The 27,110-nt window shown below is 42.2% G+C and overlaps 1 protein-coding gene and 1 long non-coding RNA gene across 9 annotated transcripts in view; both read right to left on the bottom strand.

The window, feature by feature from the left end:
- Positions 1–4,058: 4,058 nt before the first annotated feature.
- On the bottom strand, positions 4,059–6,329 carry LOC124312211. 2 transcript variants are annotated; one of them, XR_006910386.1, is made up of 6 exons: positions 6,189–6,329; positions 6,001–6,126; positions 5,721–5,940; positions 5,481–5,636; positions 5,126–5,377; positions 4,059–4,714 (listed from the first exon to the last, which is right to left on the bottom strand). It is a non-coding gene; the product is annotated as an uncharacterized LOC124312211 (long non-coding RNA). The 2 variants fall into 2 exon arrangements; XR_006910385.1 differs by lacking the exon at positions 5,481–5,636 and having other exon boundaries at positions 6,189–6,328.
- A 1,249-nt stretch (positions 6,330–7,578) lies between these two features.
- The window catches only part of LOC124312073, a 63,141-nt gene continuing 43,609 nt past the window's right edge, over positions 7,579–27,110 (bottom strand). For 3 of the 7 annotated variants that reach the window (XM_046776525.1, XM_046776526.1, XM_046776523.1), the window contains 2 exons: positions 21,201–21,338; positions 7,579–11,035 (listed from right to left, as the gene is read on the bottom strand). In XM_046776525.1, the coding sequence (XP_046632481.1) occupies positions 8,235–10,733 (2,499 nt within the window). In that variant the 5' untranslated portion in view covers positions 10,734–11,035; positions 21,201–21,338 and the 3' untranslated portion in view covers positions 7,579–8,234. Of the gene's footprint in view, positions 11,036–18,895; positions 19,337–21,200; positions 21,339–21,403; positions 21,706–27,110 lie in introns of those variants that run through there. The other 4 variants (XM_046776527.1, XM_046776524.1, XM_046776529.1 and 1 more) reach the window with 4 other exon arrangements.

Genomic DNA, 27,110 nt, shown 5'->3' on the forward strand with positions numbered 1-27,110 from the left:
TGTCATTTTCGAATAGGTATCAAATAATAATAATGGAAAAAATAATAAGCTGCACTTCTGCCATAATTGCCACGCACGCAACGAGTCGTCAGGGGTAGCACCTACTTCTTTCGAAAAACACTAATCCCGGCGCTTTCTTCATTATTTTCATGTTTTTTATGTTTGTTTTTCTGTCCCATATTCTCATATGTCGACTATGTGAAAAAGAGAAACAGACTTGGCCACTTTGAGGGTTTCCAGGTTGATATTTGCCGTGGAATAAACACTAACAAGATCCTCCTCCTCCTACACTCCTTCCGTTTCTTATTTACTGAATAGCAAATCCCGTTGCCTTGGTTTCTGAATGTACATTTTGCATCGACCTCCCCCTTGCCCCCCTATTGTCGGTTGCTAAATACAGATTTGAGTTTAGCGTCTCTCACAGCACAGCAGAGAGTTACATTGTTGATTTTTCATACCCTTTCAACCCACTCTGGAATTTTTGCACCCTATCATATGCATTTAAGGTTGACACGAATAGCTGGTAGCACTTTTCTCATTGTGTTCTAGACAACTTTTGTTATAGCCAGAAGAGATACCTACCTATAAGAGAGAAAGGGGTCGTGAAGGATTTAAAATCTGATTTGAGCCATGAACGGCTTCACTGTAGGGCGTCCCTTGTTACAGATAACCAGACACCTGATATCGTCGAGGGATCTTGAATCTATCAGACGAGTTATTTATGACTTAAGGGTTATTACATCATAGATTTGCCTTTTATCGCTAGCACTAGACGATGAAAAGAATAATGCAAAATATTACCGGATGAGTAGAGGATTGGCGTCAGAAGGTGTGAAGGAAGCAAACAGTAAACTATTCTTACGATAGAGATGGATACAGATTTGATAAGAAATTTGTCTAAATAAAAAGTGTAAAGCTTAGTTTTGAGTTAGCACCTCTAGCAAGCAGAAGAAGAAGTAAATAATTAACGAGACTTTTATTTGTTCTATTCGACGAAGGTTAAGTACAGCTTAGCTTCCTCTCTAGTTCCGGTGCAAAATTAAACGTGGTTGTCATTGCAACACTAGATGGCGAACGGTATTATTGTCGTGTTTCTCATCATCATCATCATTCTCATCTCGTCTCATGTTTATGTCGAAAGTTATGCTGGCTTCTGTGTTTAATTTCTTTATTTTTACCATATTTTATGTAAGTAACTATGCAACTGTTTAAGTCTAACCGCCATAGTTTATTACTTAAATTTATATCTGTATTCTACTTTTTTGTATTCCTACATAATGTGTGAAAGTCCTGTTGTCTCGTCAAGGTACTTACATTAATGGATCATCTGGCTCTGATATGTTAGTTTGAATTCACCAATACCATTTTACCCACCGAATGCTGTAGTATTAGTATGTCGGTTCCATCCATCAAATTGGTCTAGTGTATGGCACGCCGAAAGAGTCACAAACAAAATGTAAATAAAAAAAAAAGTTTCGCCACAACGCTATCTAGCGGTCAAATTTGAACTGCATGCAAAATTTCCTTTTCTTACCCCAAAACGCGAAATTTTCTTCGCTTATTCGTCAGAACTCAGAACGTGAGAAGTTGTAACATGGTAAATCATTTCATCTGATGAGTCAACAATCAACATTAAGCTAGCTTCGAAAATTACCAATAATTCATAGGTAAACTCGAGTGATTTCGTCTGTAATAACTTGTCGGTGATGTGTTCTATTCCGTGTATATGTTGGATAACCTTAATGTTTTTCATCAACTCACAGTCAGTAAATTTGAAAGTCATGCAACCTACCGTCAACTATTTTGTTCAAACTCATTGACTCATTGTATTCTACTGAATGTGTCATCAAAATTATACAGGTAAAAACCAACACTAGCTTTATTTCATGCTAAAACATATATTCTTCTCATGTTTTATTAGGATTAATCTTAATTATCGGCTGTTCCTATTGAACTTGCTAGATCACCGACCCCAGCATGGAACAATCTCTCATTCCATCTTATAAAGAATCTTGGATAACTGATTTGTGGTTTCATGTGTATAAAAATTCACTTGTCATGTTACTGAACTTTATTAATTTCAGTCTAATATGAATTTTATTTACAGGTTTCTAAATTGGCATGACTGACTATCCGAGAAGTTATGTCCTTCCAAGAAAAGTACTTACAGTCAACAAGATTCCTTGTTTGCTAACCCGTTGGCTGCTACCCATGAATCTCCCTATTTTTCAACAACAAAAAAAGAGGTTAAATATTGTGATCATGCTATCATCATTGTAAGTTGTGTTAACATTGAATTTAGAGAAGTTGTCATACTAATAGCAATTTTAACGATTGTTTGGTTTCTTATTTAGATGTTGCCTATAAGACCAAATGTGGGACATCTGGTTATCCCTCCAAAATAAGGCAATGACCACACGTTCAACGCGGATCATTAGCTTTGTCATCGAACTTGACTCATTCCATCTTCTGGATTGCTTAGGAAAGCTGATTGGTGTTACCTGTGTAACTTCATTGTCATGTCACTGAATTTAAATTATGTTTACATTTTGTTTCTTGATTTAGCCATTTAGGTAATGACCGAGAAGATGTGGCCTACATGAACATCATTTAGGCGGCCAGCATCATTCGACTACCCAACCGGCTACTACTACCCTGCTCTCAACACAGCACGGAGTTTTACCCTTAGATTTTTGGTTGTTCGCGATGTGTGATGCGGTGTGATGCCGTTTCCTTGGATGAGATGATGATTTTGGCGAGAAAAATATTGCGTGAGTAATATTTAAAACTGTTAAATTATTCTTTTACTTATTTATTTATTTTTTTTTTTTTTCATTTACAGGTTCTAACCTTCAGGTTCCTAAATATGAAACGTAATGTTCTTTCAAGAAAGTCAATGAGGTCCCTTACTCTAACTTACTCCCTTGTTTGCTAACCCAATGGCTGCTGCTACAGTGCTACCCTTGAATCTCCCTATTTAGCTCCTTACACAGTCCCTCTTGATTTGAGGTACTGCTTTGTCGCTTCAATCTTATTAAAAATTATTGTCATCCAATTAAATGTTCATTCTGCAGGGTAATCCTTCGCTACTGATCATGGACTCCATTGGTGAAACTGAAAATCGAAGAGAGAATGCTGTAATCCAAGACTGATAAATTGTGTAGTTAGATTAAATTACAAGTGCATTTCTGGGCTCCCTTCTTTTCTGCGGCCCCGTTTCCCTAACTAACCACTAACCAACGCCCGCCGGTGGTCACTCACCCGCTGTGAAACCAGGAGGAGGGGAGGGCTCTGGTTGAACGGGGACTTGGAAGGCGCATGATCCGACGAAAACTTTTAGAGGGTCATGAGTCTATCCCGGAAGCCTATTATGACTAATCGCTTCCCAGTAAAACTTGCCTCGCACTCTTCTCTCTTCTTCCATTTCCAGGTAATCTCCCTGGATCTACGCCGACACTGCATGTGCGAGTTTTAGCAAGCAATCCGCCCCCCCCCCCCATTTTGACAAAAAGTGACAGTTTGTTTTCACGGAAATTTCGTCAGACGGTTTCACAATTTCTAATTCAACAATCTCATGTAGAAATTTGCATCTAGTCTACTGGTGCAAATTGTGATTCTTTAAGCTTGATTAATTTAGGTGATGTGTTAAAAAGCAATTGTGGGTAGCTAAACAATTGAACTAATCCACTTTTTCTGAATATTTCGGTTTTAGATCACTTTGTTGTTTTTAGATTTTCTTGTGAATTGTGATCTATCTTCAAAATATTCTGAAAAAGCGAATTAGATGAATTTATTGGCTACTCACAATTTTTTTAACACATTTCCTAAATAATCAAGCTTAAAGAATCGCAATATGCACCAGTAGACTAGATGCAATTGTTGAACTAGAATTTTTTTTACCGTCTGACGCAATTTCCGTGAAAACAAACTTTCACTTTTTGTCAAATTGGGTGGCGGCTTGCTTGCTAAAAAGCCTCGCACAAAAAAAATGTCACGAACCGGACGCTCTGTTTAATGAATTGTTTATTTTGTCAGTGTTTCAGAAGAAAAATATTTCCCATATTCAATAGATGGTTTTTTATTCAACAATAATATTTATAAATTTCAGATATTTGTGGGGAAATGGGGGTTTAAGGAATAGAAGATGGTGGAAGTTATGGGTTTAAGGAATGGATGTTGGTGGAAGTTATGGGGTTTCAGGAATAGATGTGGTTATGTAGATAGGAATATGGATGTGATAGACAAAGGATTTTATTTCTACTTTATTAAAACAAACCACGACTTTTTCTAATTAATGAAAATCAATTACCCCTCCCTCCAATCTCCTCCTCGCTGGTTTCCCAATCGCGAAGGCATGTTTATTATTTGTTCAACGTAAAGATTCCCCGTATTACAATTTTTTTCATTCTCAACATATAAACGGTTAACTTCATAGACGCAAATAGCAATTAAACAAAATACTGGATGTAACTTATGTAGCACAACACCAGCGATTCAACACTATGGAACTTTTCTGTCCCTTTTCAACACATAAACGGTTAACTGCATAGACACAAATAACAATTAAAACTGGATGTAACTTTTATGCACAACACCAGCAGTCCGGCACCAAGGAACAGCGACAGCATAACTCGATGCAAAAAATCTTTCACCAGTATAGGCTGCAACAACATGCCATATTGGACAGCAACATCACTGCTACGTAAACGTAAACCTATGACGCAAATTAAATTAATGTTTGATCAATGGGAGTTTTGTATAAAATAAAAAAAAACAAAAAAAACATTTCAAATGGAGCTCACCCAAAATTTCTGTGGCAACACTATCTGATAACTATAGTTTAAACAAAAATTTACATGAAACTAGATTACTCATTTACGATTTCAATACAAATTCATTGAAATTTGTAGTGCTCTGCAGCGAAACAAAACATTCTTCTACAGTATCTGCCTATCTTGTTAACCAATTCCCCTTAAACAATCCATAACTCAATTTACATATGATCAAAGGAAAGAGCTGTTGACAGGATGAAATCCCCAAATGTTAAAATTAAACAATGTAAGTAATTATAGTAGTCCAAGCATGATACTTCCCAAGTTAGAACTTATAATTTTTATCAAATTACCATTTCAAGGAGTCTTCTTGCAGTTCTACTAGATTTCCAACATTTCAGCAACCAAATGCAGCATGATCCAGCATCAACTCAGATATGGCTGATCCCAGAAGACTTGAAGCATGGGACTCTCCCACACTCCAGGACAACATCAGCACCAAAGACTGCATGCAACAGCTCAATTTAATCACACCTTTCACTGGATGACTGCAACGAATCCATGCGCACATTAGACTGCAACAAAGAAGCGCAGACTTCGCCTGGCTATTGAAAAACAAAAACAAGTTACTATCAAGGAACAGAATCTCATGTGACATAACAAAATGACAGAAGTATGAAGTTAACCTATACAATCTCTCAGAATTACCTTGATAAATCTTACACAGGAATTTGTAGTTGTCAAGCTTTCCAACTTGAAAATAACAAATGTAATCCACATTTCCATAATGGTCCTAACTCATAATTGCAACAGAGAAGCAGAGGGGTCTACTCTCTAGTCATTAACTAAATCTGTAGCGATCAACTATCAGTTGAATACAAAATACAAAAAAAAAAAAAAAAAACACAAGATTTCCCAAGTTACAACCAATAATATCAATCAAATTACCAATTCAAGAAGTTTTTGTGCAGTTACACTTGGGATAGCACCAGCTCGATAAACTGCATGCAGATGCTGCAACTCAACCATGACTCAATCATACCTTTCACCAGCTGGCTGCAATAAAACCACATTAATGATACTACAGCCATGAAGCTCAGACTTTGTCGTGTTCTAAATTTCTTCAACAGTTGAGCAAAGGGATCTCCATTTCCGAGCTGAAAATAAACTAGTAAGAGTAACACCTATTGCATTATTGCAGGGAGATTGATCAACAAAATTATTTTACTAGCTCCTAAGTGTTTCTGCACGAGATGAGAGTATGAGACGTAGGCCTACAGCTAAAAATGTCCGACATTTCGATTTTCGACCCACGTCATCACATTTGGCCAAGTGAAATTATATGCCAGATTGCCTGTAAATTCAGACAGAGACGTCAAAGATTAATTAAATTTAAGAAATCCAAACTAGCATTACCAATTACATTTAATGGCTAAAAATGTAGATCGACACCAATCAAGTTGGAAGACAACACTTTCATGTCAGCTTCTCCGGAAAGGCGGAAAACAAATGGCAAATATTTTTCGTCACGAAGACACTCGCGCCACCTGGCGGATGGGGGGACAATCCGCCGTTATGGCGACCGTAGAACTCTGAACTCCACCGACAATGGAACCACAATATTTTAAATAATTTAAAACAATTTCTTTGTATGCGACGGTAGAACTCCAAAGACATAAGATGATAAGAACTCCTTTTTTAAATATTATTAAAAATACCCGACAATAGAACTCCAGTGCCCGACAGTAGAACTCCACTACGCGACAATAGAACTCCAATAAATTTTTTAATTATTTTCATGTTTGACAGTAGAACTCTATTGAATTTTAAATATTTTAAATGTCCGACTATGGGCCTATGACAGAGAAAATTTCCGCGTTTTGGGGCAGGAAATGGGATTTTTGATTTGACCGCTAAATGGCGTTAACGTTTTTTTTTTTTTTTTACATTTTTTTTGTGACCCTTTCGGCGTGCCATAGTTCACTAGGCTAAGATAATAATAGATGCTATATATTATATAATGCCGGAATTATTTGAATTATTAATGCAAAGGTGTGCAATACTCAAACCACCAATTCTGATTTTGTTACCAGTTCTTCACCTTTTTTGACTAATTTACTTGATAGCGCCAGAAAGTAAAGAAAATGCTTTGATGTTGGAAACCGGTGTGGCTGGAATATCTTAATTGTGGTGGTGATGCCAAGTAGCAGTTCTTTCAGGACTGTTCTTCAGTTCATTCTTCAGTTCTTCAGGACTCTTTCAGGACGTTGTTAGACAAAGTGACGAGATATGATGCTCAATGAATCAAAAGTTAAATGGATAATAATACTGAAAGGAAATTTTGTATACCACTATTTTTTTTTACAATGGTCACGAGTAAATTGTGCTGTGGATTCATGGGCTCTATAAAGATCTGGCTGACTGGCTGCAAGAAGGGGGAAACAAACTCTAGGCAAATTTGTGTGACAAAAAAATGAATCAGAATTCAGAACCAAATTTTACTGACATAATTTCTTACACCTCTGGACATTCTGGCATGTGGACGGACATTTGGGCGATGAAACAATTCAATTTCTAAAATGTCTTAGAACATGCTGCAATGAAATCCTAGGCGACGCAAGTCTCGTAGCACAATCCACTAACATTAAACGTCAACAAACGAATTTTGTCTGCATCTTTGTTGTTATGCCAGGTTCGCGGGTTCGCCATCTGGTGGCAATGATGGAGACTTCAACTTTTAAAGAAACAAGATTTCTTAAACAACAAACACCCAAAAGGGGTTAAATAAAAAAAAGTACAAAATAAATAATGAAAACCATGTTATATATATTCAGGCTCGGTTACATAGAAACCATTTTTCTTCGCTTATATATATTATTATATGTATATACAAAAAACGGTTTGCATGCGCTGTCGATAAAATACAAATAATAATCGTGTTTATCCAAATAATAGACAGCAATGTACCGCCACCTGGATACAATCTCAGCTATGTGAATATATGAACTGCGTAAATATTATAATCTAAATCAAATCAAAGCTGGTATTTCTTCTCCCTTCTTTTTTTTTTTTGTTTTGTTTTGTTTTTTTTATGCAAGGAACGGTAGAAGACAACGGAAAAAGGAGATAGTTGGCGCAAGTGAATGAAAAAACACTAAACAATTCGATAATAAATCGTCAGTTGATCATACATGGTGAATTACAATACATTCGATATTTTATAGTCTGGGTATTCTAAGTCTGCAATTGTCGCATCTTACAGTAATTAAGGTGCAATAATAGTATAATTAGCACAAAGTGACATCACAAAAATAGAAAGGAAGAAGACGATTGCATCGCCGAGAACAAGTAATAAAATACTTTCCCACGTCGATACTATCTATTGATTTCAATAGAAAATTCATGACTGTCACTATGAAAATGCACTTTTACATTTTTAAAATATAAACACTTTCGAGCATTTTAAATTTCGGTGCCATCGATTCCTTCGTCTTCGTAACCCTCATCTGGAGATTCGTGTGGCTGTCGCTGTAGCGTCGAACATAGGAATCCTGGCGAGGAGGAGGAAGCGTCGTTGATGCTGACGTCTAAAGGTGATGACGGAGCACCGCCCGTCAATGTCACAGTCGAATTCTCGGAACTCTCAATGCTCGTAGACGAGTTTGGCTTCATCATTTGACCGGGTGGTGGGTACATGTAGTCCTGCTGATGTTGTTGTTGTTGCTGCTGTTGCTGGTTGTGATGTCCTGCATAGGCAGACGGGGGGGAGGCGATGATCTCTTCATAGTTGCCAGTCCCGTTATAACCAACGGGGAAAGAAGATGGAGAGAAGTTCTGCGGATAACGTTCCGATGGATAGCGGATTTCCGAATGATTACCGCCATTCATTGGGCTGGTGGGTAATGGATCGTACGAGTCGGGATATTTGCGGTCGGGTAAAAAGTTCTCGATGGTTGCTTCTTGCAGATGATTGTCACCATCCACGACATAGTTCTCATAGTGGCGGACGCTCACCGAGGGCGGATCGGCGAAACGGACGTGAGTTTGGGCCGGTCGTGTCGGTCGACTGGGTCGCGGTAGACCGTAGTCGATCGGGAATCCTTCAGCATCCACCAAAGGGAGTCCAGACATAGGCATAGGTACCAAGTAACCAGCGGGATTGAGAACGGCCAAATTGCTGGAACTGTTGTACGGATTGGTCGAGCAATGCCCTGGATAAAAGTGCTGCTGTTGTTGCTGAAGCACGGCCTCGCTAATTGTCGACAATTGTGGGACAGAACACGGATAGTATTGGCCATTTCCACTTGACGTGGCTCCTCCGGCGTACAAAGATGGTGAAAACTGGCCATCGTCCAAACAGACGGCCTGTGCGTTCTGTTCTTTCCACTTGGCGGTAGTTGTCGTGTCATTGATCAAATCGGGACTTTGATCCAGCGTGCTGTCCAGAGCCGTTGAGTGATATTCGCGCACACCGCCTCCTGCCCTCACGCCGCCAGTCAATGGGACTCCGACAGCATAGCCGTTATCGCCTTTATTGCCAATGCTGGACGACGAGGGCAACATCTGGATCGGACGTGGGGGCAGCTCTGGGGAGAGGCTGGAGTTGGCTTTGGTCTTGGTCGAGTCGCCTACGCCGCCGATAGAAGCGATATTATTTGCGGTCTTGTCTCGAGTTCGGTGACTACGGCGACGACAACAACAACAACGGACAGCCACCGCTACGACAATAATGACCATCGTTATAACGATGGCTGCTACCACTCCGCCCACTGTGATAACGTACTCAATGCTCCCCGGCGGTGGAGGAGGCGTCGGCAGCGGTTGGACAAGTAAAGTGAAATTGTTACGGGCCGATCCAGCGCGATTCTCCGCAGTGCAGACGTACGATCCGTTTTCTCTGTTGGTGGCGTTGACAATGTTCAAAACGCTGCGCTGACTGTCGGAGCCGTCGACGCCGATGAAAGTGTAGTAGAAGGTCAACTCGTTGGCTTCCGTTTCGTTGGTCGAAGAGTAAACGGCCGTACTACTAGAAGTGGCTGTTATCTTTTGGCCGTTGTGAAACCAGGAGACTCGAGGATCAGGATCACCGGTGACCTGGCAGCTAAGTGTCACGTTATCGCCGAACGACACCTCGAGAATGGTAACGGATGATGTAATTTGCGGAGCGCAGGCGAAATCCATCGGATCCAGCGACTTGACCAAGCGACCGGCTAGTCTCTCCGGTTGAGAACATTTGGGTTCCATGGAGAGTGGGATGTTAAATTGAACTAGCCACGCCCTCAGTTGTGAGAGTTGGCAGTCACATCGCCACGGATTTTCGTGAAGGGTGACGCCGTGCAAGGATCGCGGGAGAACAGTCGATCCGCCAATGTTTGCCAGAGCGTTTCCGTCTAGCTTGAGCCACTCGAGGGCCTTGAGACCGTCGAAAGCTCCGACTTCGACAGCTTCGATTTGACATTGACTGAGTTCCAGCGTGATCAAGTAGCGTAGATTACGGAAGGAATCGGCACTCACGCGACGCACAGGATTACGAGCCAAGGAGAGTCGCATTAAGGCTGGTAGCTCAGACAAAGCTGCCACCGGAATGGAAGTCAGCATGTTGTCGCTAAGATCCAATTCCACCAAATTGGTTAGTCCCTGGAACGTGAGATCGTCCAGGTGTCCGAGCCTACTGCGGGCCAAGTAAACACGTTGAAGGTTGACGAGACCGTAGCGCTGAAACAGTGTCCGGTGTAGAATCTGAAGGGTACTTCCGGATATGTCCAACACCTGAGTCTCGGGATCCATGCCTTCCGGCAAAGCAATCAGTCCCTTGTTGACGCACTCCACCGTTTGTTTCCCGCCTTTCCATTTGCAGGTACACGATTCCGGGCAGGCGGCAGCCAGGCAGTAGATCACCGTTGACCATACCAATACTCGGAGAAACGTCCTGACTCCATCCGGGAGCGGAATGGAAACCATGTTGAAAGTCAACTTTTTTTCACCGCCGTTCGGAAGGAAGAAGCTGAGGACGACGTTAACGAAACTGAAAATTTCCACGAGATGAATCAAACCGAAAAGAAGAAGAGCAGGCTTCTTCACGTGTGTTCCACTCGAATGAATGGCTTCTTTGCTCTTCCGGTAGAGAGAGTTGTGAGATGACTAGCTTCGTCAAAGGTAGGCATCCAGGATGATATAACCCTTTCTCCCCTTTTCTCTTGCCGATTGAAGAATGAATAAGCAGCTCGCTGTCAAAATCCAACACGATGCACGCAGTCAACCTGCTGAATAAAAGAAAGAATATGTTAATAATGCTATTACTAACATCGAGTCCCAATTTTATCCTCTTATGAAAAAACACTTTGATCATCTTTAAATTAATGTGGTAAATGCAGAAATGGTTGCACTTCGAGCACTAAGAGTGTTGCATAAAATAAGGTCATCGACGAACTCGCGCAAATTAAATAAATTCGCAAAGACGGAATTTATTTAGGGAAACATCGAATTTGAATCAAAACCAGGCAAAGCGACTATTTATTTGCATAGAGATAGTAAATTTAGTTTGGGAGAAATTTGCTGAAGTTTGGATAAATATTTGAATTGATTGCATTTCGTGGTGCATCCGGCAGCGGTACCAGACGGCAACTACTACAACTCTGGTCTACTTATTTTTTGAAATTCATGCGATTTGCATTAACAAGGAAACAGTTCCTTAAAAAGCTTCCTGGTACAATCAAATTCTAAATGTCAAGTCCATATTTCAGCACATTGAACTTCAGAAATGGTGAATTTCTTGGATGCGGGCTCCTCATTTCGTTTTAAAAATACTGGCCCACAGCTACTGCACACAATTGGTTATGTAAGATAACAATTGATATCGTTTTTAGGCTGCACTGATATATAAAACCTAAAACGATTACCAGAAAAGACTTCTGAAACATCCAGCCCACCATTGTTATTCGCAAAATGATTTACTGAAGGAGGGAAAAAAAAATGATCGAGGTACTTTAGGTACCACTGGGTCTTCCATAAACGTTCTTTTGGACCAGGATTGTTAGTATAGTCGCAGTTTGCTGACGCGGACGCACACACTATATATCTTTTGCGTTCTCTCGCTATTGTCTCGCGGCGCCCAGGCAATCAGATTATTTGGGCAGTAAATCTGGTATCATATATGGGAAAATATATGTATCGTATTCTACGTAACGTACAGCAGTAGCTAGACGTCGTCGACCAGAACCAACAGAAGGCTGCGTAACCGAGGTGGGGAGGGAACTTTTGTTGTAATAAATCATTGGGGTGACAGGAGCATCTTCGGTGAGTTTCCAGGGTATCGGTGGATGTATCCGCAGACTCTCGGCGCTATACTCGATACGACTGTGGCGTGTTGTTCAGCCACTATGTTATATGACTATAAGATCCAATAGACGAATAAGATAGACGACTTCTCTATTAGTGGTTTGATTGAGTATGCGCTCCACCACTGAAAAAGCCCCCGACGTAACTGCGGAATGCAGTAGCTACTGAAAAGTCATTTCTCATTCAACTGGTCTCAAACTGAAACCAACAACAAAAGGTCTTGCCGACAATAGGCACGCAAGACTTCTCCCTTCCTCCCGCCGCCCAGCACACCCATCAGTTAACTTGGGGTAACGAAGCGATCGGTCAATGTTCTCTCCACAAGCTCACACACATCGTCAAACTGCGAGTCAGTTCCCTGGGCTACTCGGTCACAAAGAAGTGATGTTTCTAATCACAACCAGACAGGCCGGTTCTACCAGTCAAAAGAAAATAAAAAACATAAAAAAAGGCATGAATAAAATCACTAGAAATTCCAGGCCAAACCCCTTTGCCGGACTGGTCAAAAGTGCATCATTCTATCCGCTCATGTGCGACTCAGTGTAACATGAAACTTGAAATAAAAAAATAAAAAACAGCTTTAGAATGGTCAGACAAAGTTAAATGACGCGCGATTTCCAGACCCAAGGACTTTGATACCCCAGCAGAGAAGACATTGGCGAAAACACTTTGAAATATACCTTATACAGTGAGCACATAAAACGGGAGTGCTCTATAGAGTGAAGGACAGAAACAGAGCCGTTGTCACAAAAGGGAATAAAGTTGGATATATATATTGTTATTTATCTATTCTTGGATTGCGGTGTGTATTTGTAGGGAGGAGCGCCAGTGATCGGAACTTGGGGGGTGCTGGTAGGCAAGTTGTTTCCTACACCATAACCTTATCGACCGCTCCTTCCTCCAATTTCGGTCATCCCTAAACTGGGCCTTCTTTTCAATTTCACGAGACGACAAGTTTGTTAGTTACAAGTTCCGAGAACTGCACCATTCAGGAGCACGGTGGATAAAGGTCAAAAGGAAAAGCAGATCCGAGGGAAAGAGAAAAAATATTGCACGCAATACACTCACTACGTCTCGAGTGGAATGTGAAAATAAAATGAGGAAAGGAAAAGGAAACGAGTCTCTGCTGCAAGAATTTTCGATATCGTTAAGGATCCCCCAGACTCCCATGCCACAATTCCACCTTTAGCATTTCTTTGCTATTACTCCCACACAGGCACAGAAAGGATTCCTTGTAGTGTAAGTAGGCATAGCAATCATTTTGCATGCGGGCCATGCCTGCAGAGTGGCGCGTCCTTGATCTGACCGCATTGATCGGCATCGATTGGCAAACTTCGAAGAATTCATAAGGAATAAAATAGGCAAAACTAATTGAAGATAGGGCGCATAAAAAATTTTCGTCGTCCCTTCCAGTGCGTAGGCGTAGTCTAGGTAAAACATTTATACACATACTAGGATAGAGTCAAATTAAATTTCGTTGGCTCAAAAGAAGTCGATTTCTATATCACTGAGGCCGGAAAAATTTTGAAAACACTGAATCAAACGTGTTTGTTTTCGCTCAACTCTATCTTACAACTGCCATAACTTCTGGTTTTCGTTTTATGCTATAATTTCAAATGTTGTCAACCAATGCGGGCAACATCTATTTTTTTTTTTTTTTTTTTTTTTTTAGCATTTAAATTTATCGACTTGAAAGTTCCGTGTACAAAAGAGCAGCTTTTTTTTCCTAGTGTATAGGAAACTAAACGTGGTTGTATATTACTGCCAGTATATGTACACGCTGGCCAGATATGCCCTTGGCTCGCGGTCTATCGGATGAACGAGAAAAACCGTTGGATGCAGCGGACATCTATTCAGTCATTGTACGAGCACTTGGTTCCCTATCAGCCAGCATGGGGGTCTTGGAAAACAGTCGAGACGGTAGGAGAAAGAGAAGAAAAGTCAACGACGGTGTTATCATCCAAAGACACCCAGTGTGCCACTTTCGCCACAATAAGAAGAAGAAAGAAGAAAGCAGGGAAAGAAAAAGAAGTTTTGATTAGCTTTCGATTGCTCCTCAAAATGCTCCGGAAAGCACATTGGCGTAGTACGAGGCAACTCTGTGTGTGATGAAATGTACCGTCTACCAACGTCTCCGAGACAGTCGGCCCCAAGCTTAAATAAGGTAGGATGTAGGGATCACAAGAAAAGCTATATATAGGCTTACACCGAATTGTGTCTTTGATGAGCTTCTTCTGTTGATGAGACGAGAGAGAGCTCAACTTTCTCTTATTCTCCTTACTTGGGTGTGCGTTTGTGATGGCAATGCTTGCGGCAGCATCCGTTTAAAACAGAAAACACGGACATCCACTGGACAGCAGTGATAAGAGCCGTTCTGGGGGGAATGACAAACGAGTGATCCGTTTAGAGCGGCGCCTGGCCCAGCCTTTTTGGAAGTGGAGTTCCTGAAAAATGCATTGACAGTGCAGATCACGACACGGAGTGACATCTACAGCAGTGTCGCTTTCTTTTTATCCTGTTACTTTTCTTCTTTTTTTTGGCACACTTGTCAACCCCCGACCTGTGAAGTGACGCTTATTCAATGCTCGTCTACTTATTACTAGGTACTTGGGCGGAGACGGATAAATCTTTGACTAAGATTTCTCTTTCGACACACGCCTTCAATTTTCTGCTATCCGAAACACGCAGGAGACTGGGATGTCGCTGAGTTGCGGTTCGTTGAAACTAATTGCACCCAATGATTAAAAAAAAAGTGGATGAGGAGGTGGATGTAGATCAAAGGGATCAAAGAGTATATTGCAACGGGATCTATTCGCTCTCATCAGAAAAAAGAAACTGTCGCCAGATATCAAAGTCGGCGCCCCAGATCTTGTCCGTTTTTCGCATCTGTAATTTTCAGCAAAAGTTGGAAGAAACGCTCGTGTTTCCCTGCAGCTCTTTAAAACTCGACGCACTCCTTCATCCCCGCATCAATGATTTCACCTTCTTCAACGTTCAGAGTCTTTGCTCAGCAACTCGCGTAACCCTGGAGTCGGGATCGATTCCAACAGCTGTGTTAATCTAGACGACATCTATCAGCCATCCATCATGGATGGTCAAGTTGCTACGAATCATTTCAATATGAAAAAAAAAGTAATATAAAAAATAGGTTCTATCAATTTTCCGATATTTTTGATTGGCTGTCATGGCAACCGGTCTCTGAAGGCAATTAAGGCTTTTTCTTTTAACGGCGCAACATCAACAACTGTCGGTTCCAGAACATTCTTTCAACCGTGTTTTTGCATCTCTGTAAAAATGTTCAGACACGACTCGCCGGGGTTACAAAAGTAAAGAGAAAAAAGGGGCCTGAACAGACATTGTTATCGTTATGCAAATGACGCCGCCTCCAATCAAATCGCCAGTTAAACCACTCAAAAAGAACGAAACCAGCAGCGAGGGAAAGAGATATTTTTGGTGGGTTTCATTTTTATATGACATTTTCTGTTGTTTTACTTTGTTGTTGTTCTCTGCAGTAAACTTACGTGTGGGGTCTTCTTTCGAGATGGAAACCATACACACCAAGCCATTTTTCATTTTCATGGTCTTGTCAGAGTTTTGAGAAGCGGCCACAACATGAAGATATAACATCTTCCAGGTATATTCCTGCGATCTCTTCATTTCCCTAACTAAGCATGGGCATCAGGACACGCCAAAAAATGGAGAAAGGAGAAATAAATGGGGGAATAATAAACTTGGTTGATGTCAGAATCAAATGTAACGGATGAGAGCTATAGGCGGACGCAATTGGCTCCGACAGAGCCGGCACCGAATCATTGATTCGAACCACCCAACTGTGACGGTAGAGCCGAAACACGCGCGTCTACTTTTTTTTTCTTCCTTCCCTGTCTTGTTTCTTTTCATTTTGATTTGGTCTTTCTTACTTCTTCTATGCCTTTATTCCCTCCTCTCTCTCTCTCTCTCTCTCTGTATATTATTCTCTAAATTTTTCATTTCTCTTTTTCTTCCATCAACTGCCATCGCAGTGGGGAGTGTGTTTTGTTTACCGTTTCAATCTTGGCTTAGAGTTTGTGTTATTTCTTCCCTTGTCTCTTTCGCTTAGTACCCGACGCTCTGTCGATCCACATTTCTTGCTTGTATGCACTAAATTGAAGAGGAAAAATAAAGGAGAAAAAAGGACAAACACGCGTCCCTGTTTATCAAGCTTTAAAAGCTTCCATCTCAACGACAAACAACATTAACAAGAAGTAGGGTGCAAAAAAAAAAGAAATGTCCTCCAACAACAAAAAAGGGAAAATAGAAAACCAATTAGAAAATTTCCAAAGAAGCGTCGCATGGAATCTACAAGGGTTTGCTGAATAACTTAGTTGAAGATGTTGGGTCCGCGGGTTCGTATGACCGGTATACGTTTCCACGAAGACGTACAAGCGTTAAAAAATAATTTCAATCTTTCAAGATTTTGAGCCGAAATTTTGAATTTTCCCTTTATCGTCATCATCTTCTATATTTATTAGCTATATTTTTTTACTGGGTCCCTCCCTCTCTCTTTTGATTTCGTCTATTCACCCCGTCAGTCACAGAATTCACATTCACATACCACAATGAAATTCCAAGATGGAGAAGGATGAAATTAAAGGCGCATGGAACAGCGCTTATCGTCTTTCGTCCAACGTTGGAATGTTTCTGCTTCTGCTCTTCATATCTGATATAAAAAAGAGGAGAAAAGGCGGAGCAGAAGCTCAGGAAAAAAATAAAATAAAATAAAATAAAACGCCAACGATGGAAGGAGCTTGGCGCGTGTCCGTGAGGGCCTGTCGTAAAAATCCAGTCGGATCGTTTCCTACAGATTATTTTTTTTTTCTCCATTCCTTTTTAATTTGAATTTCACACGAGTCAACAGCAATGGCTTGACGTCTTGATTATTCATGAAAAACAGCTGGCCCGTTGTTCGCTTCGTACTTTCTCCACATTTCTTTTCAATCCCCACCAGCGTTTCAAACAATGTCAAACAAATGAGTTGTTGCGCAATTACGCGAGCGCATTGATTTGGCCGCTGAAACAAAGAACAAACAGACTGCAAGAAATAAACGGGCGCCAATATCTCAAGAATTTAAAACAAAAAGAAAAGGAAAGAAAAAAAGACTATGATTCGAGAAGCACAAAACGGTAATGAAGCATTTCAAGTGCGAGATATCCGAGAATAGAAATAGTTCAAAAATAGAAATAAGACGACAAAAGAAATAAAGACAGTGTTCTTTAACGAGGCAATCGTTAAAAACATTTCACTCGCCGCAACAAGGTTGCTGATGTGTCCATCTTTCGAGCGAACCAATAAATGTATCCCCCCTGGGAAAAGAGAGAATGCTCATTTCATTACTAGCCAAATAACAACTTCATCCGCTCCTATTCTGTAACTGCACACGTCATCAAGCTTGAAATAGTGAAAAAGAGTTATCACGAGAAGAGCAAGAACTTTGGACGGCAGAGGCTTAAAAGCCTTACGTAACACCCTTCATATCCTTCATTCTTCTGTTGTCTCCTCTTCAAAATCGATTGTGTCATAACTATTTCAATTGTCCGCGAATATCCTCACTCCACAGTCTTTTTGCTCCTATTGTCTCTTCGTTAAAGCTGGACTAGCCGAGGCTAAATCGGCGTGGGAGCTAGACGAACCCAGCAGGGCAACTTTTATTTCCCTTTTTTTTTCTTCTTCTTCTCCACTTGAGCAACTTCATGTGTCCGACAAGAAGACAATAAAATAACAATAAACTTAAATGTAATGGCCTTTACGTTATTGTCTTATTTAGTGTAGCCCGTTGTATAGCCCTGCTATACTACACACACACACACGTCAGCAGGAAAAGGCAAACAAGCGGATCGGGAACGACGAGAGCGGCAAAGAAGGGGAGGAAAATAGAGAGAGAGAGAGACTGTGTTTTCTTGGCTTCGTCTGTAAACGACACATCCGGCTTCACGCTCTAGTCGAAGATGGATGGATGGATGGAGTTTCGATATATACCGCTGATCGACACGGAAGTCGGCATTGAGGCAATCCTCTCGGTCGGAGGACCGTAAAAAAAGGGGCTCCGTCGAATGGCAGCCAAACAACAACTGCTGCAGACGACCAAGGAGCGCAGGACACATACAGTAGGAGACACAAAGACATTGAGGGGGAGAAAAAAAATAAAATAAAAAAATAAATAAATGCCAAGGATGCATGGAGGAGCACGCGGGATTGGCGTGTCAGGAGAAAGGAAAAAATTGGGAATCGCAAGATGATGCTAGAAGCGCACACAGCAACAGCGTATACAGCAAACAAGGAAATTTTTTTATATATAATCCTGGGCGAGTCGGATGACGTTGGCGTCGTTAACGTTTTTTGTCGGCTGGCTTTGACGCAAGTTCGGCCATTTCTTTTCTTGGAAATCAAAGGCGAATAGAGGAACAAAAAAGAAAAGAAATGGGCGATTGCTTTTTTTTTTATTTCAATAAATCTCTCCTCTTTTGTTGGGAGAGCCTGGTTTTTTTTTTTTTATTATTCTGCCATGTTGAACGAAAGATGAGCTCTCCTTGGTGGCTTAACCACGTAGATGATGCTCTCATCAAGTCATCATCCCCAAAAGTGCGTGCCCATCGATGGCAACCGTATGATTATCAGCGAGAAAATGACGTCATCAGATGCAATGATGAGAAGCGAACCAGGCAACCAGATATGTAACATGTAACCTTTAATGACATTGATTTTGTTGCTACGTAGACACATGACGTGTGGCGTCTTGATTACGTACCTGAATTAAAAGTTGTCAGAGATTTGTAAGAGAAATTTAAGCCACTGGGTCACTGCCTTAACAAACCATCGCCTGCCGGACGATTGTAGCCAGCCTACACTATCTGCTGGAGCCCGCCATGAGAATGTTGTTGAACCAAACTTTTTAGCACAACTCACACAGGAATGACAACGGCAGACGCACTACGAGACACACCCCAAAAACACAACGTTGTGTTGTAATTCGAGATCGATTAGGAGTAGTCTTGTCTGTCAAAGGTAATTTGTTTTTGTTTGTTCGTCTATTATTGCGTCTCCCTTTTGGCACTGAACCAGCACTCCCGAGAGCCTGTCACCTCCTGTCTAACTCACGCGCTTTCTCTGCCAAAAGAAAAAAATAAAAAAAGCCAACCTGAACCCATTGGACAATATCAAATAAAGACGGGCCGAGGGAAGAACGAAAACAACAAAACAACAAAACAACAAAACAACAAAACAAAACAAACAAAAAAAATGTTTCCCGTTATTTCGTGTAAGGCGACGTTGTGCATATCCAGAACAACTGGAAGCGAATGAACCAAAGTCGAGTCAACAATTAAATACAACCGGTTCAAGTCTGATGAGGCCGGTGGGCGCTGGTCGTGTACAAATCGTTACCCTTCTTCTTTTCGTCTCCTTGTTTTTTCGTCGGGGAATGCGACGAATGCGCATCCTACTGTAGGCAATTGGATGTGTTTCTTTTCCATTCTTTCTCTTTCTCATTTCTCTTTGCTACCATCATCGCCGTCGTCTCCACATTTGACGTCATAAAAAAAGCGATTTTTTTCCTTCATTTTGTGAGTGGAAAGGGAGGGAAAAAGGTTACGCTTCGTCTGTCGGGTGTATTCCCCGAAACAAGAACGCAGCGCTGATAAGTTGCGGTTGAGCGCAAGATAAATAAATTATTTTTTTTTTAAATTCAAAAATATAGCAAGCAAGCTGGTTTAAAGGAATGAATAAATGAAAGACCTGAGAAACAACTGGGTGGAAGAGACAAAAACACAAGTAACCAGTAGCTACAAGTCTACAACTAGGAATCCGCAGCCATTCCGAAAGATATCTTAGAAAACTACAAGCAGAAAAAGCACTGCGGTATATTACTCCTTTTCCGCGAAACGCCGTTACTTAGCTAAGCTGACGGCTCCGCTCCGCAGCGACACCGTAATAAATAAATGGAAGGATCCAATGAATAATGGGGAGAATAGACAACGAGATGAAAGTAACCCACGCACAGAACAGCATTTCACGCTTTGATTGAATAAGATTTGATTCTCGCGTATGGATGATTTCTTTTCCCGGTAAGTGCACGCCCCCCCCTCCCCTCACGCCGCCCACCGCTATGCCCAAAAAACACATGTGATTGAATGAATGAATGAAAAGCGACGCCTTTTGTGCTCCTGTATAACTAGACAGCGAATATAATGTACGAGCTGCATAGAGTCTGTTAGCACTTGATGAGCGATGCCTACCAGGTTCTATACCTAGCACCGTTTTCCTGTTGATCAAACAGAATCTACCCCTTACAATATTTGATGTATAGAGCGCGGCCGGGCGGCCGCCTACATAAAATATCGTCTGGTATCAAAAAAAGGAAGGGCTCATTGAATTCGGCTCTTGAGATATTGAGGCAGAATAAGAGGGCCGCGTTCTCATGTTTGGCATCGTTTCAATCGAAGACGGAACATCAAGGGCTTTTTACATCGCAGCTCTGTCCGTCGAGTACGTTCGATGCTATAATCAGTGGAGAAGGAAAACAAGAACGGATACAAAACCCAACATCTCTCTTCCTGTATCCTTCCGAACCGAGGAGTGCAAGAAACAAACAGATTGGAGAGAAAAGAAAGAAAGAAAATGAACTACCCTACAGTAGCCATCTATCACGCACAAAGACATGGCAGAGAAAGAGAGGAAAAGAAGAAAAGAAAGGGATTGATAGATATCGACCATTACTTGGCGAGCCTTCATTTCCAGATATAATATATAAAAAAAAAAACATTTCCCCGTTGACGATAACTGGACCATCTGATCGCCTCATTTCCCACCGCAACCCAACAGTCTTGTTGCAATAACTCGTCCGACTGCTAACCAATCAAAGTGAAACGTGTTAAAGGCTTTCAGAAACGTCCAGCAGCCGTTACTATGTATGCCAAGCTGGTCCGAATCTTCAAACTCAAATTCAATTTGAGTTTGAAGTTTGCTAATTCGCCGCTGTCCGCCTTTAATTTATCGGGAAACTCTGCAGTACTCGTCGACTAGAGAAGAAGAAGATGATTTGAATGAGGCGTTACCGTTATCGGCGTGTGTTCTTCAAGACAAGAAGACGGACGAGAGGGCGGTCTCCAAATTCCGGATTGATGGCAGAGCCCTGGTCTGGTGGGCCAAACTCCTGACGGGGGGGATCAAGACAACGTCAACGCGGTCTGCCTCTGTAATTACAAAAGGGAAGAACGTCAGTTAAGTTAGTTTGGTGAACTGCCAGTCAGTCGAAAACCTCGAAAACGGTACGTTCAAGAATAATGGCACAACGGGAGTCGAGGTCTAACACACATTGTCCACACTTTGGTGTTCGTTCAGTGAAAAAAAAAAAAAAAAAAACCCGACAATAGAGGAGCGACGTCAGCCCGAGCCAGCCACCACACACATCGTTCGGGAAGTAAAACGGACCGTTTTTCTCTGTGTGTGTGTGCCAAGACGAAACGCAAAAAGACCGGGGCGGATACCGACTCGTTTTCCTGAACCGCGGGAGCAGCCAGCGAAGGTATTTAACGACAGGTAATTGAGCGTGTTAACTGGGGCCGACAAGCCATTTTGGGGCGTTCGCTCGACTCGGGACTCTCCAGTTCGTTAGAGAGTTAAGAGAATAGAGGGGGGCAGCTGGGGGAGAACGAAATATATAAAATTAAAAGGAACGACAGACGGAACACGGGTGGAAGACAAAAAGAAGCGCGGACAAATGAGGAGAAGAAGAAGAAAAACGAGTCGTCCGGAAGAGTAGTAGTAGCAGCAGCAGCAGCAGTAGCACGGTGTGCTGCGTAACCGTTGGAACTCGGGAACTTGTGTGCATGCGAGAAAACGGTTGGTTGGCTTTTTCCAACGGCTTACATCTTGTCATCACGACTCGATCGATTTTATTGTCTTTTCGAGAGAGACTTCTGCCATAGAGTTTCCCTTTTCGTCATCCAGCCAAGAATATTGTCAATTTTCTACACTGGAGCAGCGGAGAGAACAATCGCTCCAGAAATTGGTGCATCACGAAAACTGACAAAAATGAAAGACAAGTCAAATACTCTTCCTTCGTTTCCCCGTCTGGTTTATTCACGCAGAAACTTTGGTATCGTGAAGTCACAAGAGTGCTCTCCTCCTCACTAGGCACATTTACAATCAAGACGCGAGGGCTTAAATTCAGTGGAGACGAAATAGAACGCAGCACGTAAAACCAAACACCTTATTTTGTTTTTTTGTTTTTTTCCGTTTCCGAATGTATATGTGCACAGTTGTTGCCTCTTATTTTTTTCTGCAGGTGATGATTCGCGTGCGTATGCGGAAAGAGACATCAAAACGAAGTGAATCCCACGTGCGATGAACTTTGACGTGTCAGTCAGTACGCCACATCACGCATCAATTGCATTAAGTCACTGAGCTACATGGCGAGACCATACGACAAAGTTCTATGAGCAACACGAAAAATGATGAGAAACTCTCACGGAGCGAGCGTCGAACGTATTGAGTGCGCAGCAGAGAACGCGTGGATATTTTGTGACCGCGTCGATCAACTGAAAATCGTGGAATATATTCTATGCCTCGAAAAAGGCAATAAGGCCGGCTCCGCTGCTGCTGCTACTGCTGCTGCTGCTGCTAGGCGTTTCAAACTTTGACGGAGCGATTATTAACGGCGGGGTTTTTAGAGGCACGGAACTAGCGTTCGCGGAATTAACAATTACATCTTTCGGCGCGTCATAGCTATTTCAGTCCACACTTTCCCTGCGTTGCAGGCAGCGACGAACATTTTCGTAATAATATTACGCGAATGCATCAAATACGCTCTCGGCTCGGCCCCATGACTTTGTGTATATAAATACTCACTCAACTCGACAGCTCATCACATCAGCACGTACGACGAGAACAGGCGAGTGGATAATAAACAGACTTTTTTCTTTGTTTCTCGACTGCCAATGTACTAAAAAGAAAGAGAGAGAGAGGCTTATTTTTTTTCTTCCGACCAAATGTTTTGTTTCCCAACAGGCTGTTCGCGGAAGCGACATTTTCCCCTGCGGACGCGGGAACATGAAAAAATACATATTTAAAAAAAAGAGAGTGACAAGATAATCCTCATTTCGAATTCATTTTCAACTCGCCCGGGACAGGCTGAAATATAAGTCTGTTGTTTGTGCGAAATGCCAGAGATGCAAACACCCAAAAGCCTATTTCTTATATCAGCATGAAATGGACATGCTTCCACGTACATATCGGGTGTAGCACATGTCATAAAGATCTGCGATGTGTGTACTATAGAGCAGAGGCCTCTATATCGTTGCCAAACATCTCTCTCTCTTGCTCGTCTTCTTTTCTAAGCTTCAAACGCGGCGAAACGGCGGAGCAACGGGAGAAATAGAAATTCAGCAAAATAAAATGACAAAAAAAAGACTCCTTGTAAAACTCTTGATGCCAATCCTTATTTCCAGTCTTCCTTCTCCCTTTTTTTCCTTGTATATAAAAAGCCCGTCTCTTTCTCTCGACACGCAACTCGTCCGACAAAGTCCATACAAAATGGCAACAACAACAACACACAAAAAAGGGGGGATTTCATAGAAATAAAAGCGGAAGGGAAGATGGGGAAAAAAAGCAAGTAAAAGATGAAAGGACGAGAAAAAGAATCGGACCGCCCCCCCCCCCCCTCTCAAAAGGAGGACATTTGCTAGATTGAACTCCTTGTTATTATTAAGACAGAAAAGAGAAAATGCAATTTGGAAATGTCGTCGTCTGACTAAGTCTATACCGCCAGTCGTCAAGAGATGATCAAAGGTGCGAATCACATCTGGTATACTCGACCAAGCAAACGAGAGAAACTAGCCCGCACATGTATGAAAAGAGGCAAAGTTAAATCAAAGCTGAGGCAAAAGGAAATTCGGTAAGGGGGGAAAAAGAAAAAAAAAAAAAAGGAAAAAGGAAATTTTCAGCCCAACTGTGGAGATGCACCGGATCGATAGATCGATGACAAGAAAGGTGCACACATACAACCGCGTTCTACTATTGGATTTATAGGAAGGGCGGCATTGAATGGGGCAGATGAAGTAGTAGTGGTATTCGGCATAATGTTGACAAAACAACCCGAAACGGGGAGGGATTCAAATCCCGTAGAAGGTCGTGATGGATTGGTGATGGTAAAGAATAGCGGCGGATAAAGGCGGAAGACGAAGACGACGACACTGATCCCCCACACGAACACAAGAAAATTCTTCAAATCGGACAGAGTAACAAGGACCTCGAAATGCCGACTCGAAATGCAAACCAAACAAATGCACACAAAGGGAGCAGTCACAATAGAGGATGAATAATATATAAACCTCTTAAGGTGTTGAGGATTGTAGGATTTGAGGGCGGACAGCTATCCGCCTGGAAATTGTATCGACAAAATACTAAAGTTCACGGTTACGTGGGCACGACAAACACGCCCGTTTGTCGTCATACACGGGCGGTGGCTAGACGTACTGCACATCCGCGGTGAGCTAGGCAGACGGGGTACTCTCTCTAGTTAATTCTGGGACGTCATCGGGCCTCCGAGTTTTGTAAACGACACACACACACACACACGGACGGATGGATAGATGGAGGAGGACAAGAACGGGTTAGGTAGAAGGAGAGCGAACCAACGACCCAAGCCATCAACACAACGAAAACAAACAACAGCGTCGCGACAGGCAACTAATGATAATGATACTGCTGCCATCATGGCCGGAGATATAACCGACGTCGTTGGCGTCGGTCGTGAGAGAGAGAGCTGGAACGATACGAGATCCTGTCTGTCCTTCGAATGAGCTGCCGGAGAAGCCAGAGAGATGATGGAGGACCCACAAAAAAACAAACAAACGGGAAGCCGTTCAGGAAGAAGGGCGGAGAAAAAAAAAAGACATTTAATGAGCGGTACGGAACATCAACGCTCCTGATGGGCCGAAAACGTCTCGATATCTCCGAGACCTAGAAAAACAAAGCAAATCTTTTGGAGGAGGAATGTTATGGCAGGAAGGTCAGGAATCGATACAAAGTGGTGAGTAATCGGATCGTTGAATTATGTCTTGACTTTCTCCTCTCAAGAGATTTCCATTCTTGCGTCAGCCAAAGATCAGAGATCACGGCTTTTGGCACGGACCGAATCGACGAGTGAATAGAGTCCATAAATAGCCATTTGCAGCGGTGCGCTGGATCGAACAAAGACATTAGAAAGACACACAATATCAAAGGTACATCATAAACATGCCAGAGCTTTTCTATGGCTCAGGAATCTTACATGGGAATGAATCAAAATCAGGGAAAGACTACGGGCGATGGAGCGTTAACTGTATAACGCGAACATTATTCACACATGGCACAACACACAGGCAATCTAAAATGATCCAATGAAGATTTGGGAGGGGTGGGAGGGGTGGGAGGGGAGGGGGAGATTTCCCAGAGAAGCGGCAAAACGAATTCAGTTAGGAAAATGGATTAAATTCATTCTCCAGCTGCAAAGTGCAGTTTCAAAGGGATCCTGTATTCACACAGTTTAGAAGTAAAGAGGATGCGTGATGTCTCCTCATTTCATTCACAAATTAGATTGCCGCTTCCACTGTGTCAGGTGTGAGAGCACCAGCGAGTGCCGTTTACATCCAGCTTCACTAAAGAAGGTTACCCCACTCCCAGCAGTTTACTATACCATGATAGCAGTAGGGGTGTCGTGTACTGCATGCTATTACTCTTACAGGAATGTTTAATAAATAGCCAGCATTACACGCACGTAGTCGGCAGCTAATGCAGCTGTCAATGGACTACATTAGGTAACTCTTTCAAAATAAAATAAGAAACGACGTGGCCGGGGAACGTGCCAATGCAACGGCAGATCTTTCCTTTGAACGGGAAATTTCTCACCGGAAAAAAAAGAAAAGAAAAGAAAAACACGGAGTAAAGTAAACAGGCCGATGAAAAGAGCGAGAGAGAAAATACTTTGAAGGTGCAGTGTACAAGATTCGGTGGAAGAGAGCAGCAGTAACCTGAGATTTCCAAACTGAGTTTCACCTGCCGACGGTAAAAGGAGGAAACTTTGCCGTTATGAATAAAGAGACGAGCAGAAGAAAGGTGGCGTCTCGTTTCCTTCCATCCTCCTCCGTCTCCGTTGCACCGGATTTTTGCCAACTGGCAGTTATCAATGTAGACATGTACATGATGTAGCAGAGACTGGGTATGAATGTAGGCATTTAGAAAGAGAGAGTAGCATCCCCGTGAACATCAAAAGCGAGAGAGAGAGAGAGACCTGAGTTATCTCACGGGCAGAAAAGACGACCCTGCAACTCCACACAAATCAACATATGAATGCTCAGATCCAGCAGCAGGAACTGTAATACAACCCATCCATGCCGACTTGGGTAGACGGATGGATAGATGGATGGAAATGAAGACGAAGAGAAAAGAGAAGTAGAAAAACCCTGCAGGAGTCCAAACGAGGCGGTTTTGATGACGTGCGGTAGACCCGAAAATCAGTTCCGCCGTCGGCGGGCGACGTTCGTTGCTGTGCGAATGATAAGAGATCTCTCCGGCATTCCCCTCCCGTCAATTCAAACGCAGTGCCGAGCCAGGCCCAGCTGTCGAGTGACATGCGAGCATTTCACTTCTTATAAAGGCGTGTTTAATCAAGACATTTCGGCAATCACACGACAAGATCGAAGTTGGGGACCCTTTCGACGCCCGAAACTTCGCCAGAAATCGAAACAAAAGCCTTTCAATCTGTAGTATTTTCTTCCATCTATAGCGAACGGTGCATGAATATGAGCGATGCGTTCGGTCGTCTAACACAGGGACAGAATGAGATTCGTCGCGGCTGTTATATCCGGAAGAATCTTTAATCAGACAAGGACGAAATCATTTCCATCATCATTTATGTGCAGAAACAAACATCGCGGCAAGGGATCATTGTCGAAAATGTGATTGAAACCCTGCCCTGGAGCTTC

Source organism: Daphnia pulicaria, chromosome 8, assembly GCF_021234035.1.
Source record: "Daphnia pulicaria isolate SC F1-1A chromosome 8, SC_F0-13Bv2, whole genome shotgun sequence".
Taxonomy (NCBI): domain Eukaryota; kingdom Metazoa; phylum Arthropoda; class Branchiopoda; order Diplostraca; family Daphniidae; genus Daphnia; species Daphnia pulicaria.